We start from the raw sequence: 16266 nt of genomic DNA, 5'->3' as shown, positions 1-16266 counted from the left end.
AGGTACAGTGCACTTGCAGCTAGAGGGCTTGACAGGCTTTGGATCTTCCAATCATGTTCCTGGTCGCTGCAAAATCCCTCTCGGGGCGCTTACTCTGGCCCGCCTTGAGTGACGAGAATCAAAAGTCTGCATTTTGGTCCCGCCTCTCGCCAGCACTCGAACATTATTGATATTCAACAGGCCGGTTCCTGGCACTTTCTAATTTTCATTTTTCTTTCCCTCTGCTTAATATACTCGTGTACGCAGGCTTCGCACACGGTATCAGTGATTTTACTGCAAACCTGATATACTTCAGCCGTTGTCCCACCGCACTTGAGGTTTTTGGTGTATATTCGACTCGATTCGGGTCGTTTTATTCCCAGCAGCCAGTCTTGTGGCCGTGAAGTCGAGAGCTGGACTCTTGACCTAATTCTTGGATTTCTTTGCCTATATTGCTCATCGATACAATGGCAGTATCAGACGATAGCAGAGATAACTCTCCCATGACCTACGAGCCCGTTGTTCCTACGGATCTCACCCGTGGCTCTTATCACAGTGCAATGGGTCCTTTACCACAGCAAACCCCACAGCACACCGTGCGAGAGACTCGCAGCGGCTCTGATACGAGCAATGCCTCCCTCAAGAGTCCGCGCACTGCTCGATTCGCCGAGGCCACATCAATTCACTCTCCCATCGATCGCACAGAAGCTGGACGATCACCTTTCGCCGACCCTCCCAAGACTCAGGCAAAGGGAGATGTTGGAGATGTGGGATTCGGTTACGTCGCAGCGAACAATGCTGCCCAGCATGCGGAGGACCAGGTGCCAATGTCACCTTTCCGACCTGACCTGAAGGTACCGCAGACCGCCAAGTCATTGAACCCGCTCAGTCCAACTTTCCGCGAGGAGTACATGCTTGAGAAGCAAGAAAAGAAAGCTGAAGTCGAGAATGCCCGAGACCTGGTAAGAATGCCAACTCCCAATGCCAATAGATACAATTTACTAATTATCACCAGAGAATCAAACTCCGTGTTCGGATCGCCAAGGTCTTCCTGCGTTTCGTCAACTTCGGCTGCAGTCTGATTGTGTTGTCTCTGCTAGCCGTCACATTGACTGTCTTCAACGCAACCAGGCACCTTCCCACTCGTAACAACCTTCCTGCCTGGGCAGAGGGTACCAACCCATGGGCCCAATACCTCCTTCTGGGCATGGCTTGCGTTTCCTTAGTCGCCTGTCTCATCGTCTTCTACGCCTACCGAAAGGGCGGGCACGGACGTGCCGAAAAGGCCGCCGTCTACTACACCAGCTTCTCGATCGCCTTCTTCGGCGTGAACCTGATTATGTGGATCGTCGGCGCAGCAGTCTACCAACACTCCAAATCATCAGGAGAAAGCAAAGACATGTGGGGATGGTCCTGCGCACAGAACACCCGCGAACAGATCTACCACAACAGCGTCGACTACGCTCTCCTCTGCCGTCTACAAGACTGGGGCCTCGTCTGTGCCATCATCGAAATTGTCATCGAACTCCTTGTCATCTTGATTTACGTCGTAGTCTTCTACCGCGTCTGGAGCAAGCGCAAGCTGATGAAGTCAATGGACACCCGCGACAACGCCCGTTCAGATCTATACCTCGCCCAGCTGCGTCTGCAATCAGCCCCGAACACCCCCGGTTTCGCAGGCTTCACTTCCTACCCTCCTAAGTCCCCCTTCTACGCCGCCGGCGCCGTGGATCCCTACTCAGCCGCCGAGAAGGGCATGGCTCAACCCCAGACTACACAGTATGCCTCGCCACGCTCGCCTACCCGCCCTACCCCATCCTTTCAACTCCAGCCCCCTCCTATCAAGGTCCAGCAGGCAACCCCGCAGTCTTTCCAGGAGGAGTTTGCTCCTCCTGCTCGTTACTCGCCGCCGCCTCCTAACAGCCAGCGACAGAGTCTGCCTCTGAATAGGGGTAGTGCTCCTGGTGAGCGCACTTACGATTCCGTGCCGATTCCTGGGGCTTATCAAAGTCCCATGGTGCCGGCGTTCCCGCCCCCTGTACGCAAGTAAATGTTTATGATTTCAAAGCTTTTGTTTTTCTTTTGACTTGGAGTGTTTTGGTTCGATTCATTTCCCCCTTGTGGGAAATGAAAGTGCCTGAAAACAATGAAAACAACATAACACCGAAAAAAATGTGGAAAATCCGAAAACTACAATTCAGGCCGTCATTTTTGATCGATCTGCTTCAAAATCGGACACTTGTTCGACTTTCTTTTGTTTACCCTCCTCGTTATGGAGTTTAATGTACACCCTGGAGCACGGGGAGTTTTGGTGCGAGATACAGATACCTATTTGGACTTTGGTACACTGTTGGTGTATTTACTCTTTTGATCTTTGGCTTTGTCCAAAGAATGAATATATTGCAATGATACATATAAATGAACTCCTTACCGACTTTATCCGTGCGCTGTAGACGGAAATTTGACAAGCATTTGTGCCACCATTCAACAGGGTGACGAAGATCCTACCTTAATTTTCAAGTCTACTTCGGTATTGGATTAGAAAGTATGTGAAATTGTTTAAATTCATCACAAAAGAAGTAAACCGAAGAGGCAAAAAAGACCCAAGAGCGCCATTCACTGCGAACAGGAAAAAGCAAAACCACAACGCCGCAAGGATCTACCAAGTCACACCGTCCTGTCCATCTCATCACTCGTGACCAACATGCATACTGTAGTGTTTCTACCCGTGTCAACTGTACATGCAAGTAAAAAAACCAGGCTCTCACATCCCGCCTGCCTCTTCAATGATAGCGTGCGTATCCCTAGTTACGAAGATTTCTTCCAGGGTAGCCACATTAGCGCCCATCTTGCTGAGATCACTCTCGAGCACGAGACCCTGTTCGTTGGCAAGATGCAGAAGACAAATAAACCCGAATGATGTGCTGATATCACGTAGGGTCTCAGCCGGGTAGACTGTCTTGAGGGAGTTCATGATGTGCGTGAATCGTAGCCGGCCATTATTTTTGTCATCGGCAGGTTGCTCTGGGCTCTCGGCCTTTGGTGTGGGAGAGACAGGGGCATCCGCTTCACTCTCGGGTTCGGTCGGAGCCTCACTGGACACGGCTCCTGGTTGTGAAGCCGAGGCGAAATCCACGGCATCGACGAGGCGCTCGCCCATGCCCTTCCACATCTCCGTTTTGAGGCGCCGCACATCAACCTTCTTTGCCACACGTGCATATGCCACGTAGTCTGGTCGTGCACGACGACCACCCTGTGTCACTAATTGTGAGCCGTAACCACCAGCTCCGGGTCGGCCAGGTGTGGCGCCAACCATATTCAAGAGCGCGCTGAGTCCAGTCGCTCCACCTGCTTCCCCGGCTGATGTGCCTGGAGGCCCGTCTGCTGGCGGAGAAAGCATCTCCCGGGCATCTGCGAATGGCAGATTGTCGTCGTCATCGAGATCCATGCCGTTCGGGAAAGCGAGACCATCGTCATCAGCAAAGAAGTTGGCATCATAGGCACCGGCAGCACCTTCCTCGCCGGCGTTTTCTTCCGGCTTGCGATTTGCCCAAAACGCCTCGTCCATGTCTCCATTGCCAGCCGTCAAATCCTGCCGACGGCGTTTGCCCAAAATCTTCTTTGAGCCCATCTTTGCCTTCGGCTTGAGGAATAGTGTAAGTAGATTGCGGGAGTTGAAATGCTTGTCGTCGGGAAGAAGGTTACGGCCCTTTGTCTTCCACTGTGTCTTGGGTAATGAGACGGCGGAGTTGGAGCTGGCCGGGGTGTAGATTAATTCTGCGATAGCAGGATCCAGAGGGGCAGCAAAATCAATCTCAAAGGGCTCTTTCTCTTTGCGCGGCTTGGGTGCCGATGTAGCGGGAGTTGCGTGTTCTTTGATTCTTCGAATCTTCCAGTGTTCTGGGCCAGCCCAGTTCTTCTGTAGCGCGTTGTCGAAGTAGCTCAGAATGTTTTCGTGGTCGTGACTGTTATTTTGATGAGACATAGAGATGGCATATGCGTCTTCGTCGCCATCGTCGCCCTCGCCATCATTATCTCCATCGTGGGCAACCCGGTGAACATTCAACATCGGTTCCAAGGCGGCTTCCCGAGCCCATACCTCTCCTCCGTCACCAAAGCCAGTGTCACCGCTGAGATCAAATCCGGCTAGGGTAGCATCATCGTCATCAAACCCGACAGCGTTGTCGTCGTCGAGCATGATACCAGATGGGTCGTCAGGTGCTCGTCCGTCTTCATCCATCTTGTCGTGCCGCCATTCCTCTGGCGCTTTGAGGAGAGGGAGATCCAGCGACCCGCTGGGATCACCCAGATCGAGGTTCTTGAGCGACGGACAAATATCTTGTTCATCAAGACGATCTAAATCTGGGAAAAACTGGCTCGCTAACGTGGCAAGGTCGATCTCTGCGTTATCTTCAAAGGTATCGCTTGCGGGTTTCTGGATTGGTTTTGTTTGGTCCTCGTTTTGTTGGTCAGGATCCGTAGACTCTTGACGGTCATCTTCGGCGGTTTTGGCACTATCGTCCACAGCGTCGTCGCTGCTGTCGAACACAATTCTTCCATGGCTATCAATAGCAAGGTGGTTCAGAAGCAAGCCCTTGGCGCCTCCTTCATCAAAGTCTGCCGATGCTTTCTTGAATAGCGGGTCCACGGCGAATTCTAGCTCAAACTTCTTCAGTTGCAACGAGGAGAATGACGGGGCGAGGGTAGCCTCATGGGAACGTGTCTAGACACCATCTAGTTAGTCAAAGGCCGGATCTCTGACACACCGTATAGATCATACCTTTTTCCGCGACTTGCGAGCCTGGCCATCTTCGCCTTCCTCGTCCTCATCGCCATCTTCCACCTCCTCTCCGCGCCCTCTCTTATCGCGACTATCGGCGAGTCCACTAAGAAGTTTTCCCGTCTCCGTGGCGACGCTGTCCACTCGGCTGGTGTAGATTTTAACACAACCGTCAAGAGTGCAACTGGCCTTTTGGAAGTTCACGCTATCTCCTTCCTTCAGCAATGACATGTCGTGAAAGTAGTCGATGAGCGCAAAGTTCCAGGAGTTATTCGCATTGATTTTGTTATCGGTCGCCATCTTCATCCACTCCTCAAAATTGGCCAAGATAGGCACGCGCTTCATCGGCGTCACTGCGCGGCCATTGACGTCGCTTGTGCGACCGCGGTGACTCGAGGCTCGGGGAGTTGCGGGGCTGTCGCTTCCTTCACGATCGTAGGTGTATCGACGGGGCGGCATAGGCGTCTTGACTGCGGCTTTAATCTCGCTCATTTGGCGATCATGACGCGCTTGACGAGCCTCCATACGGGCTGCCTTCTCGCCTTCATCATCGTTGAGGGGAATCCTGATACAATTAGTTTAATGTCGTAACCAGGAGATATCCAGATACGCACTTGACCGGAGAGTTTTTGTGCGGGGTCGAGTTGCCGTTAGAACGGCGATGCACTTTGTTTGCGACACGCGGCATGGTTGCGGTTGCCCCCGATAGGGGAGATGACGTTGAAATGGAAGGTTTGATGGAGGGGGTTTGATATCGAAGCAAAACAAATGGGGAAGTCAACAAACATACGGTGGTGCAGAAGGACCAGTAATGCACTATCTCTCACGTAATCATATATTGATGCCTGCAATATCAGGTATTAAACTCGTACCCAAGTTGGGCATTCCTTTGGTCCGTCCTTTTGAACCTTCAACAACCAATTCTCCCATTGTTTAATTCCAAGTCGGGCTTTTAGACCATCTTATCTTATATCAATTAATCATCCTATCTGCGATCGATCCTTCTAACCTGTTTCCTGCAGAGGTCGGTGCAACGATCGGCGGACGTGCATTGGCCCACTCCCGAGGTCCGCCACACCTGGGCAGCTCCGCCCAGTTGACATCACCGCACTCACCGCACTCACGCTGGCATATACAAACCAACATCTGTTGGACGCGTGGGGTATATATTGTACAAGCATTGAGTCTTCAATGTTGGTCTTTCTGGTATAGGTTGGGCTACAACATTTAAAAGTCTTCGGCTCACGATGCCGTTATACTTCTCATGATGATGAACCAGCTGCCGTCCTTCCTGCAGCCTGCCGTCCGCAAGCCCCGATATTCAATCCGACCATTTTATACCACGCTGTTGGTGTTTGCACTTATTGGAACAGCGAAGTGGGCTATACCTGGTACTACAAATGAACATGCGCAGTTTTCGCCACCGGGTACAGGGCCACATGTAAACCTGTTCAAACGAGAGGGGGAACTAGAGGTATCTTTCCCTTCCCAAATCCTTTCCTGTGAGATGGTGCCGAAGGCTAAATGATGTTCTGTCACACGATCATATAGTGCCGCTTGGTCCGCAACGTCGAAAATCAGTGTGCCTACGTCCGCGCCAACTGCCCCGATCACGAGGATGGCCTAATCTCGTACCTTCAATTTTACTATTGCGGCTTTGCCGGCGCAAAACCGGTAGCGTTCACGATATTGATCCTCTGGCTATCAATGCTCTTCAGTACCGTCGGTATCGCGGCAAGCGATTTCCTGTGTATTGATCTGAGTACGTTGGCCAGCATCCTAGGACTGAGCGAGAGTCTCACAGGCGTGACATTCCTTGCATTTGGCAATGGAAGCCCTGACGTATTTTCCACTTTCGCCGCCATGCGGTCGAATAGTGGGAGCTTGGCGATTGGTGAGTTGATCGGCGCGGCGACTTTTATCACCTCGGTTGTGGCGGGCTCCATGGCATTAGTTCGGCCATTCAAGGTCGCGCGAAGGAGTTTTGTCCGAGATGTGAGCTACTTCATAGTGGCCGTCGTTTTCAGCATGCTGCTGCTGGCCGATGGGAAACTCCATGTATGGGAGTCAGCTGCGATGGTAGGCTTGTACGCCTTCTATGTCGTAATGGTGGTGACCTGGCACTGGTATCTGGTACGACGGCGCCGAAAGAATGAGAGAGACCTTGCAGCGCGAGCTCACTTTCATATACCGGAGAATCAAGAGCTGGAGATCGAAGAGGCCGCTGAGGACGATGATCCCGGTGTAGCGACAGAGTCACGAAGCCTTCTCCGCGGAGCCTCAACTGAGGATTTTGATCTTTTGGAGCGCGCAGAGGCTCTTCCTCTGTGGAAAGAAGAGGACAATGAGGACGATGAAACACGCAACCGGTACCTGGCCGAAATCCGTGATAACATGCACGTTTATCGGCCCGTTAAATCGAGGCGTAATACGATGAACCCCATTCGACCAAGTCTTGTCGGTGCATTAGAGTTTCAATCCGTTCTTCACTCGCTGCAAAAATCAAGAAACACCCGTCGCAATCCGACAATAAGCATGAACAACTATTCAGATGACGGCGACTCCGATTTTGATACGCGCTCGGTGGCATCGCATCCTCGCGCCAGTCGACCATCTGCCAGTAACGACCGCCTGTCACCGTCCAGCGCAGCTGGTTCCTCTCGGGTTCGAGCTGTGTCGGCGAATGATGCCGTGGGGTTGAAATTTGACTCTAGTGTCTTGGGACCCTCGCCAACACAAGGTCCACTGCTTACAGTGAGTAGGCCTTCTTTTGAGGATACTTCGGGACAAGACGCCATGGAGTCACGCCAACTCCCTCGGATTGATACTGAGATGGCGCTGGATGTGTCTTCTGCGAATCGGTCACCGAGTCTGAGTCCCGGTACCATAAGTCCTAAAACCCCTGACCGGCTCGCTCCATCGGATGCTTTTAACTTTCCCAATTACCACAATGGAGGGATACATGAACCGCCCTCGATGTCAGTATCCCCTAAGGGCACTGCAACCCGCCTTCATCCAGGCTTTGGGTTAGAAAGCCCCTCAGTGCCCTTCCCATCGTATACTGATTTACCGACCTTGGCATCCTCTCGACCACCCAGCATTCGACTGTCAAATTCAGCCAGCCCGTTAGAACCGCTTCAAGTCCACGATGGCTATGATGATTTCGCTCATGTAGGCCTCCCTTTCCACAAATGCCTCGGGAATTGGTGGCCTGACTCGATTCCCCCTCCCCAGCAGATTGGTTGCACACTCTTCCCAACTTTGGTGGGCTGGAAGTCTAAAAATGTCTGGGAACGACTACTCGGTATTATTGCGGCTCCCAGTGTGCTGCTTCTTACCATAACAGTCCCAGTCGTTGAGCCGGAGGCACCAGAATCCGTGGAACCGGACCCCATACCCTCGGTGATCATTCAGAACGTCGACGATGAAGGGAATCCCTCCCCAAGGGTTAGACTTCCAGCCGATAGTCCAGTGATTGTGGCTCAGGCACATGACCACGCCGGATCAGCTTCTACTTTGCCGCCACTGCACCCCCATCAAAAGTCGACGTACGAAAACACTGGTCGCCCGCGATGGGACTCGGAACTCCCGGCCGTGCCAGTGCCAGGTTCACCTCCTCTGCATCCTGTGCCAGCAAAGGACTGGAATCGCTGGCTGGTTTCCATCCAGCTTTTCACAGGTCCGTTCTTCGCCGTGCTCATCGCCTGGACGACCGTGGACGAAGATCGTCAGCTCCGCAACCTCATTCTTCCCTCCCTTGTATCCCTCTTATTCTCCTCCATATGCCTCACAGCAATGATAATAAGCACCCGTCCTCGACGAAACCGCCAAAACCCCAGTGCAGATCTTTCCATCCCGCTTCTCCCCCACGAATCCCAACTACACACCGACACTATCCCACCGCCATGGCGGACATTCCTCTCCCTACTTGGCTTCTTAGTTGCCATAGCCTGGGTCGCGACAATCGCCACGGAAGTTGTCTCCCTCCTCAAGACCATCGGTGTTATCCTCAACATCTCCGACTCCCTCCTCGGATTGACCGTCTTCGCCGTCGGAAACTCGCTAGGCGATTTAGTCGCTGACATCACAATCGCCCGACTTGGGTATCCGGTCATGGCCCTGAGCGCCTGCCTTGGTGGTCCCATGCTCAACATTCTCCTTGGTATCGGGCTTGGTGGTCTGTATATGACTGTCAATGGCGGAAACCAGAGACACGACCAGGCGCTGCAGGGTCTCGCCCCTGTGCAAGTCCACTATGAGATTGCCATATCTAAGGTGCTTGTCATCAGCGGCGCGACACTTTTGTTTATCCTGATTGGGCTATTGATTGTTGTTCCTATGAACAATTGGAGAATGGATCGCAGGATTGGCTGGGGTCTTATCGCTGTTTGGTGTCTCAGTACCTTGGGTAATGTGATTGCGGAAGTTGTCTTGTGAATTGGTGTTGGAATATTGAACACATAATCGAGAATGGCGACTGTTCTTTTGGTTTTGGTTTGGTTGCCGGTGTTGGTTAGGCATGGCGTTGGTTTTCTTTTTCTAGTTTTCTGCTTTCAATGTACAGCTGATCGCATGCCGATAGTACAGTCTTTCTGCGTGTAGAATAATTGTGAAAGGACTATGATATACGAAATGCATCCTCATTCAATTCCGAGCTTCTGTATTCAAACCTTCTACATTTGTCAACAGCGTTACTAGGTACGATAGCTACATACATAGCTCGTAGTAACAGTCGATTCTTTGCCCCTATGCATCTCTCATAGCCTCGGGTGTATCCCCTTGCACCTTCCAATGCCCCTTCTGAAATGCCGGCAATTCCCCCAACCTCTTGAATAATCCCATGACGTGCGGTAACCCATCCAGATTGGTTCCATAAGCAAGCGCCATCTCCACCGCTAGTGCAAAACAGACGTCAGCCATGCTCACAGCGTCTCCTACGGAGAATTCTCCTCCGTATTTTGCCATTGGTTCTTCATACGCCGTTAGGCCAGACAAAGACTGGATTGAGAATACTAAGCCAAACATCATAACCTGCGCAGAGTGGTGTTATGTGTTGAATATGATTTTCCATAGTTTTCGAGAAAACGCTGGCGATATAACACCGGCTCCACTGGGTCGATGTATCACCAGTATATGTCAATCAGTTGATCGGAATATGCCCGGTCTTGCTCTAGGTCAGACTCTGCCTGTGGATCTTTGTCCACAGGGGGAGAATCGGCTGTTGTATCAACTATGGGTAGTGTTCTGGTCACAGATTCTGGCTGGGTTTCGAATGAAGTGGCCGAAGATGGGAGAGAGACCAGCATAGGAACAGGCTTGTGAAGCGATGGTGCTTGTCCACGAGGTTGATGCGCTGTTTGCTTCACAACGGCATTGACAGAGTGGCTATAAGCACACGCCTTCCCTCTCGCCTGGCATTTGGCGCATGGTTTGTGGATTATGTCGGCTTTTTGGACGCCCGCGGGCGCTCTGGGGGTTAATGAAACAATGGAAGTAAGAGATACCCGAGCACCATCACATTTGATCTTCCTCAAGCGACATACTTGGCCGGCGTTTACGACTCTCGGCCTCTGTTTGCGTCAAGGTCCTGATGGTCTGTGCTGGTCAATCACCACTTCGTCCATCACTTCTGTATTGGACAGTTGGGGACGACGAGTGCTGCCCATCAGGGCTATCTGCCTGATTGATAATCAGAACGTGCACCAATCAGATTCTTCCCGTCGCGATGATCCACCTGCGGAGACCCATAGCGGGAAGCGATTTTACTCGTTGGGAATTTCCACTTCCCGCGAGTTGGCCAATGAAAGAGCAGTCTGTCTTTATGCAGAGGACTACATCAAACAATCCAAAGGACTTACAGATAACAATGGAAAGTCCAATGAAAGGTCAATCGACTCAGTAGCCCGACATGATTCTCGTGAATGATTTGGGCGTGATTCAACCCCTCCCCAGTTGTAGAGCGACAAAACATCATTCTTGCGCGCCTTTGTTGACGAGATGGATAAATTGAAAAGTGCAATAGAGTGGTTATTCCTTTTATGAGCTAGAGGGCTACCTAGTGGCTGGCGTGTTATCGAGTGAGCTGGTTGGTTAGGAGGCGGCTATCTACACAGTTAGGTCGTGCTTTGCAACGCAATTTTAATATCCATTGTACTTTGTAATGGCCAGGGGGCTCTAACGCAATCGCACGTCACCTTCTTATTAATACTGCCTACACCTTCCAGGCAAGTCGATATATTGAAGTACATTGTATAGTTCTGGCCCCTTCAGGTTTCTAGGCAACAATCCTGACAGATCGGAAAAAACGAAGCTTGGAAAGAGAGCGTTAAGTCGTCCAAAGAGCCAACCCGACACGCTCCACTCTATCGGGCTTCAATGCGACCTGTATCCCACATACTGACCCGTATTCCGTTAGATCACTGTAAACTGGGGGCCATGCCTCCTTACGAACACGAGCACCGGTCTCTGTGCAACCCAGTGCTAGCTTTTTGCCTAGGCTTGTAATAAACTAGCAATGACCAATATCAGCATGGAACCTTGGTAAAACATACAGCGACAATGATAGGAGTAACTCACTTGTAATCCACAGAGTTTGGCCTTGCTCTTGTCAATGACCGCACCATGGGCACAGTATAGGACCATGTCCACAATTGTCTCATTTTTTTCAACTTCAAATTCAATACCGTGGACTGGAGACATCAAAATATCCTGGTGACTAGTCACTATTCCGACTCGCTCCATCGAACCGTCTGTAAAATGAAAAACGAGTCCCTTTAGGAACCGCTCATGAGGCTCAGCAGCGTCAAAATTGCCATAGGCCTGCACCTGACAGAGTTTTCTTTTGGACAGATCGACAAAATGAACCGGGGGCTCTAGCACGCGCGGAAAGGGGTTCGTGAGAATAGGATAATTTGTGCCAGTGCCATCCCGGCGACTTTCCAGAAAGTATTGCCCCAGAGGCCACTCAAGTGGTGGATAGCGACCGACCCATTGGGTATGAATATCAAGATCGATCCCCAAAGGCTGTGAGGGATTGATAGGAGTGAAAAGCTGGTTGGCTGTGATAATGCCGAAAGCTGTGATTGTTTGGGCCTTGGAAACGAGGTTAGAAGAAACTAAACGGGAATTTCAGTTCATCCAATTGCACTCACGTTGAACTCGCCCGTAACTCCTCCTACCTCCATTCCGGGCTGTACACGCAAAATCTGCAGTACGTCATGTTCATCCCATCTACCGAGGATGTGGGTTGGCTTTTCAGGGCTTTCTCGGGTGACAAACCCAAGCCCACGAATCCTGCGCTCATTTTGGTTGAGCTCCGGGCTACCAAAGGATATACACACACCAGTGATCACCGTCTGCGATTTCAGTGTGACTTTGATGGTCGAATTACTCGAATTGCCGAAAAGGCGTCCCGAAAGCTCATCGAGCAGTTGGAACTCGATACCGATGATTTGGTCACCAGTTCCCAAGTGGGCAATTATTGCTGTCAATTGGTGCCTTTTAACCGCGCTTGTAACGAAGGAAGCTACCGAAGCTGCTCCAGGCATCCCTTTGAAGTCTCGTGAAACGAATATCGTTTTGTGGGAAGTCAGGTTGCCGATTTGACTCGAAGCACTACCCGTTTGTCGTCGGACCGTTGTGTGCCGGGCCTCGACATCATTTATAATTTGTTCACAGTTAATCCATATACGCCGTAGGTTTTTCAGTACCCTCCAGTCTTCAACAAAAGCGTCAGGGATACCATTCTCAAAAATGTTCAATTCATCAGGCTCAGAGGCTTCCCGGATAAGACGTAGAAGTTTGTCAAAGAGAAACGGGTGCTTTTCGTCTTGCGCCACAAGTCGTATAGCGGCTTCTGCACACCAAGGAACGTCGAATGAGAGACGAGATCTCCAGAAACGTTGCGGCAGACCAAGCGAAACTTCTCTGAAAGCAGGACTTGCCAGAAACAGATTGAGCACAGAGTTTGTCGGCAGCATTTCTAACACTCGCAAGCGCAATTCGGTTGGGATTGACGAAAATAAATCTGTTTGGTTCCCAGCTTTCGTCTGGATCTTGAACGAGTAGCCGGGTTTCGAAGTTTCTGATGCCTCGGAAACTAAAGGCCCCAAATTGACAGTCTTTTGGGGATTTGTTACGGTCCACTTTGGTCATCATTAGCTACTCGTCAAGCGTGAATTCCAAGCCTTTTGCAACATACCTCTGTATTCTCCAGGGGGTTCCAGTGCTGAGACAACAATCGGTATTCTCCAGTAGACGATTGGTCAAATCTCTTGCCAAGCCTCCAATCAAAATCGTCCCTGTCACGGCTTTTTGCACTGACTTCTAAGACAAGCAAGACTTCACGTAGATTCAATGGTCTTTTTGTCCCCACTGTCTCTCGGTGGACCCTTTTCAGAATTCCCAAACAGGCATCGTGAACTAAGTATCCTTGTGATCTGACCACATCAATAGATCCCGAATGGCGAAACTTCCAATTCTTGTCATAATTGCGACCGTGGTCAACATGCCCCTATGTATCGTACTGAAGATGAGCCTCATATAACATTTCAGGGAAAGGAAAGAGGTGTTCACAATTGCTGTAAGTAGCTCGCAGCCCTCCAACTCTTCTATGACCTCACTCCGAGTATTTCTTTCCGCATAATGGGATAGCATTCGAACGTTAGCGAGCCACTTGTTACCATAATGGTGAGTCCGTTAGAACATAAGCTTATAATTGGAAGAATTATACTCACCTTGACGTCCTTGAGGCGGATGACGCTTTGATCATATCCCACGCGTCGTCTACACGAGTCTTCGTGGAGTTGGTCGTCCTATACAAAATCGTGTGAGTGCTAGTCTTTCGTAAACTCAAGGTCCCAGGTATTTTGAACACACCGAGACCGAATTCTCCTCGCTGCAGGTGCAATAGTCTTCATAAAGCGTATCAAAATCATCCTCCCGGTCATCATTTTCATCTGCGACAAATGTAGACCTTTTCAGAAGCTGAGTCCGATTCGAAGCACCACCGCAAATATAGCAAAAGGACTCTGTCGAAGGTGGAGGGTTTGCTCTCTCCACTTCCAGCTGCTTTTGCATCCGTGCCATAAATGCCTCCATCTTGGTGGACTGTAAGAAGAATGTCGGAACAGATCCACGGAGAAATCCAGGGGCACACAACTTGAGGAAGAGGGCGGCAAGATCCCGTGCCTAGATGGGGCAACGGAACACTAAATTGGTACTAGACAGTTACCTCGGCCACCTAAGTAACCCTGGAGGTAGGAACTCTTGCTCAGACGGGAATTGCAGTACATACCTACCTAGGTACCTGCAGGTGGGCATGGACGGAGTGATGAGTTAAGCTGAAACGAGCCCTGGAACGAGGTGGGGGCGGGAGCGGCAAGAAAGTGGAGCCTATGGAGCTTGTTCGTAGGTCAGTGCGTTGGGATTTCTACATGAGATACACCGGGATACTATTCCATAGTGTTGAGACTAGGTCTTGCACTATACTTCTGGTATACTTCCTCACTTGTATTCGTCACTAATCAAAAGAAAATAAAAAGAGGGAGTGAAACCTAATGTAATTGTTTTGCAGGGTACCAAGAGCGCATATACAGTTCTTGAAAAAAAGAACCATCAGATCTGTCAGATCCCTGAATTCCAATCAACATACACATAGCCTCACCAATTTTAGGCTTGAGCTTTGATCATGTTGACGCTGTTGAAGATTATGTTCCTGTAGCTGCCGTGGTGGTGGCTTCCTTCATGTCAGCCTTGAAGTGTCTGTAAATAGCTTCATCTCACTTACTGCTGGCTTTATCATTCTCAACACAATAACTCAGGTCAGGTTTAAGCTGACAGTTAGTCATATTGGAGGAGAGGCTGGGGTTCCAGGACAAGAGCTCTTTCGTCTCAATTCCCCAGAGGCTCGCAACTATTCCACAGTCCTGCACGCTTTGTGTATAGTTTTGATACATTTGGCAGTTCTTGACTGTACCGGATGCATGTGGCATCCATGCATAGGTCGCAGTAAATCCCGGGTTGCTGCTCGGGGTTGGAATCCCTGTATTGACGGATGGAAACGAAGCAGAGGTCACCGTAATGCGAGGTGTTGTGACTGGATATCCAGAATAGGTACTCAAACTGCCCACTGGAGTGATGCAATAAGCTTTGCCCACCTGTAGGTTTGAACAGTTTGTAGTGAGTTCGTCAAAAAGTAAAAGTCGGACAAGGAGAGTGAATTTGCAACTGAAATTCGAGCACACGTATCTCCTTTCTGAACCTATAAATGCGTTGTTAGTATGGAAAGTCCTCGGCCGGCACATAGTAATTGATTGAGGATAAGGCACTCACTGTGTACCAGCCTCCACAATTGGTGTTGGTCCCGTTCATTGCATTTGTGGGTGCAGGCACTTTGCTTGTCACGGTGGGAACCATTTGGGTTGAACTTCCGCTAGACGGGAACGTGACAGGGTCACCTCCAGGTGAACTTGAGATATCTGATTAGCTGAGAAGAGCCAGAAAGTCGTCATAGACGCACCTCAAACAGACAACATATCCAATGTAGCTCAAACTGTTTCGACAGAGCATATCAAATATTGGATTCCAAGACAAGAATTGGGCTACAGTGACCCCATTCAACCCTCTGGTGACACTGTCGCAAGAGTCTTGTCCTTTCCAAACATATGTCGAACATTTTTGTGGAACACAAAGAGTTGAATTCACGACAGTAGCAAAGTTTTCACAGTACAGGTCCAGATCGTTACTAAAAAGAAGGTTATAAGTTGACACGTTGTGAGCAAGAGCAACCGAGTGGCAGTTATCAGTAGCTTGGACAGTGTAGGCTTCTGTGCAAGTAGGGATTGCAGTCGTAGTGGTCGAGGTGGTAACCAATTTTGACGTGGAATTCAGGGCATACGGGGTTGGAGTGGTAAATCCATAACCGACCGTCGCATTACACACGGATGTCAAGGATGCAAGGTTACTCGCAATAGCTGCATCGTATCCTAAAGGGCTATTCATCTGAAGGGCTCGAACCCCGAGCCAGCAATCCGAGCAGGTTTGGTTGGCAGTAGTATAATAACCCTGACTTGACCAAGCAAGGAATTGAGGATCACAGAATTCTCCAGTATGACTAGTAGTTTATTAGTATTGATCATCTGGGGCTTTGCATAAGATTGCCCTCTATTTTTCTATCAAGAAGAAAGAGAGGGATGGAGAGGAAAGCTGACCGGTCAATTCTGCAGGACACACTATAGGTATGGATGAAGCTATCAATGATGAAGGTGGCTACTTAGACTTGGCACGGAGCTTAAAGAGAGGAATTCACCTTTGGGAAAACATACCAGGATATGAAATTCTGTCGTATATGATAACGTCCGTTGTCTCCGTACATGCCTCATGGATTGTATGTAGAGCATCTTCGAGCGATGTGTAGCAAGAATCGGTACACAGCTCTGTAACTTGAGCAGTATCCAATATTTCGCCACTAGAGGATATCACATGAGTGGCTGTATTCATCATAACGG

At 50.1% G+C, this 16266-nt stretch overlaps 6 protein-coding genes across 6 annotated transcripts; 3 read left to right on the top strand and 3 right to left on the bottom strand.

Moving 5' to 3' along the window:
• Positions 1 to 446: 446 nt before the first annotated feature.
• On the top strand, positions 447 to 2029 carry N7517_011065 (uncharacterized protein; the record flags this gene model as incomplete). Its single annotated transcript, XM_056728788.1, has 2 exons — positions 447 to 941; positions 995 to 2029. The coding sequence occupies 2 exons, from the start codon at positions 447 to 449 to the stop codon at positions 2027 to 2029; spliced, it is 1530 nt and encodes a 509-aa protein (XP_056574603.1).
• Positions 2030 to 2743: 714 nt separating this feature from the next.
• N7517_011064 (condensin subunit BRN1) lies at positions 2744 to 5447 on the bottom strand (the record flags this gene model as incomplete). The annotated part of the gene is made up of 3 exons (XM_056728787.1): positions 2744 to 4702; positions 4760 to 5324; positions 5374 to 5447. The coding sequence occupies 3 exons, from the start codon at positions 5445 to 5447 to the stop codon at positions 2744 to 2746; spliced, it is 2598 nt and encodes an 865-aa protein (XP_056574602.1).
• Positions 5448 to 6026: 579 nt separating this feature from the next.
• On the top strand, positions 6027 to 9196 carry N7517_011063 (sodium/calcium exchanger protein; the record flags this gene model as incomplete). Its single annotated transcript, XM_056728786.1, has 2 exons — positions 6027 to 6233; positions 6311 to 9196. 2 exons carry the CDS (start codon positions 6027 to 6029, stop codon positions 9194 to 9196), a joined length of 3093 nt encoding a protein of 1030 aa, XP_056574601.1.
• Positions 9197 to 10246: 1050 nt separating this feature from the next.
• N7517_011062 (uncharacterized protein) lies at positions 10247 to 10684 on the top strand (the record flags this gene model as incomplete). Its single annotated transcript, XM_056728785.1, has 1 exon — positions 10247 to 10684. One exon carries the CDS (start codon positions 10247 to 10249, stop codon positions 10682 to 10684), a length of 438 nt encoding a protein of 145 aa, XP_056574600.1.
• A 400-nt stretch (positions 10685 to 11084) lies between these two features.
• N7517_011061 (uncharacterized protein) lies at positions 11085 to 13858 on the bottom strand (the record flags this gene model as incomplete). The annotated part of the gene is made up of 6 exons (XM_056728784.1): positions 11085 to 11267; positions 11336 to 11851; positions 11911 to 12903; positions 12960 to 12986; positions 13495 to 13572; positions 13637 to 13858. 6 exons carry the CDS (start codon positions 13856 to 13858, stop codon positions 11085 to 11087), a joined length of 2019 nt encoding a protein of 672 aa, XP_056574599.1.
• Positions 13859 to 14876: 1018 nt separating this feature from the next.
• Positions 14877 to 15760, bottom strand: N7517_011060 (LysM peptidoglycan-binding domain-containing protein; the record flags this gene model as incomplete). Its single annotated transcript, XM_056728783.1, has 3 exons — positions 14877 to 15020; positions 15092 to 15227; positions 15279 to 15760. 3 exons carry the CDS (start codon positions 15758 to 15760, stop codon positions 14877 to 14879), a joined length of 762 nt encoding a protein of 253 aa, XP_056574598.1.
• Between the last annotated feature and the right edge of the window lie 506 nt (positions 15761 to 16266).

This window comes from Penicillium concentricum (assembly GCF_028827145.1).
Source record: "Penicillium concentricum strain IBT 3081 chromosome Unknown utg000006l_segment0_segment0, whole genome shotgun sequence".
NCBI classification, from domain to species: Eukaryota; Fungi; Ascomycota; class Eurotiomycetes; order Eurotiales; family Aspergillaceae; genus Penicillium; species Penicillium concentricum.
Note: the sequence above shows the minus strand (reverse complement) of the source record. Positions and strands in the feature narration are given on the sequence as shown.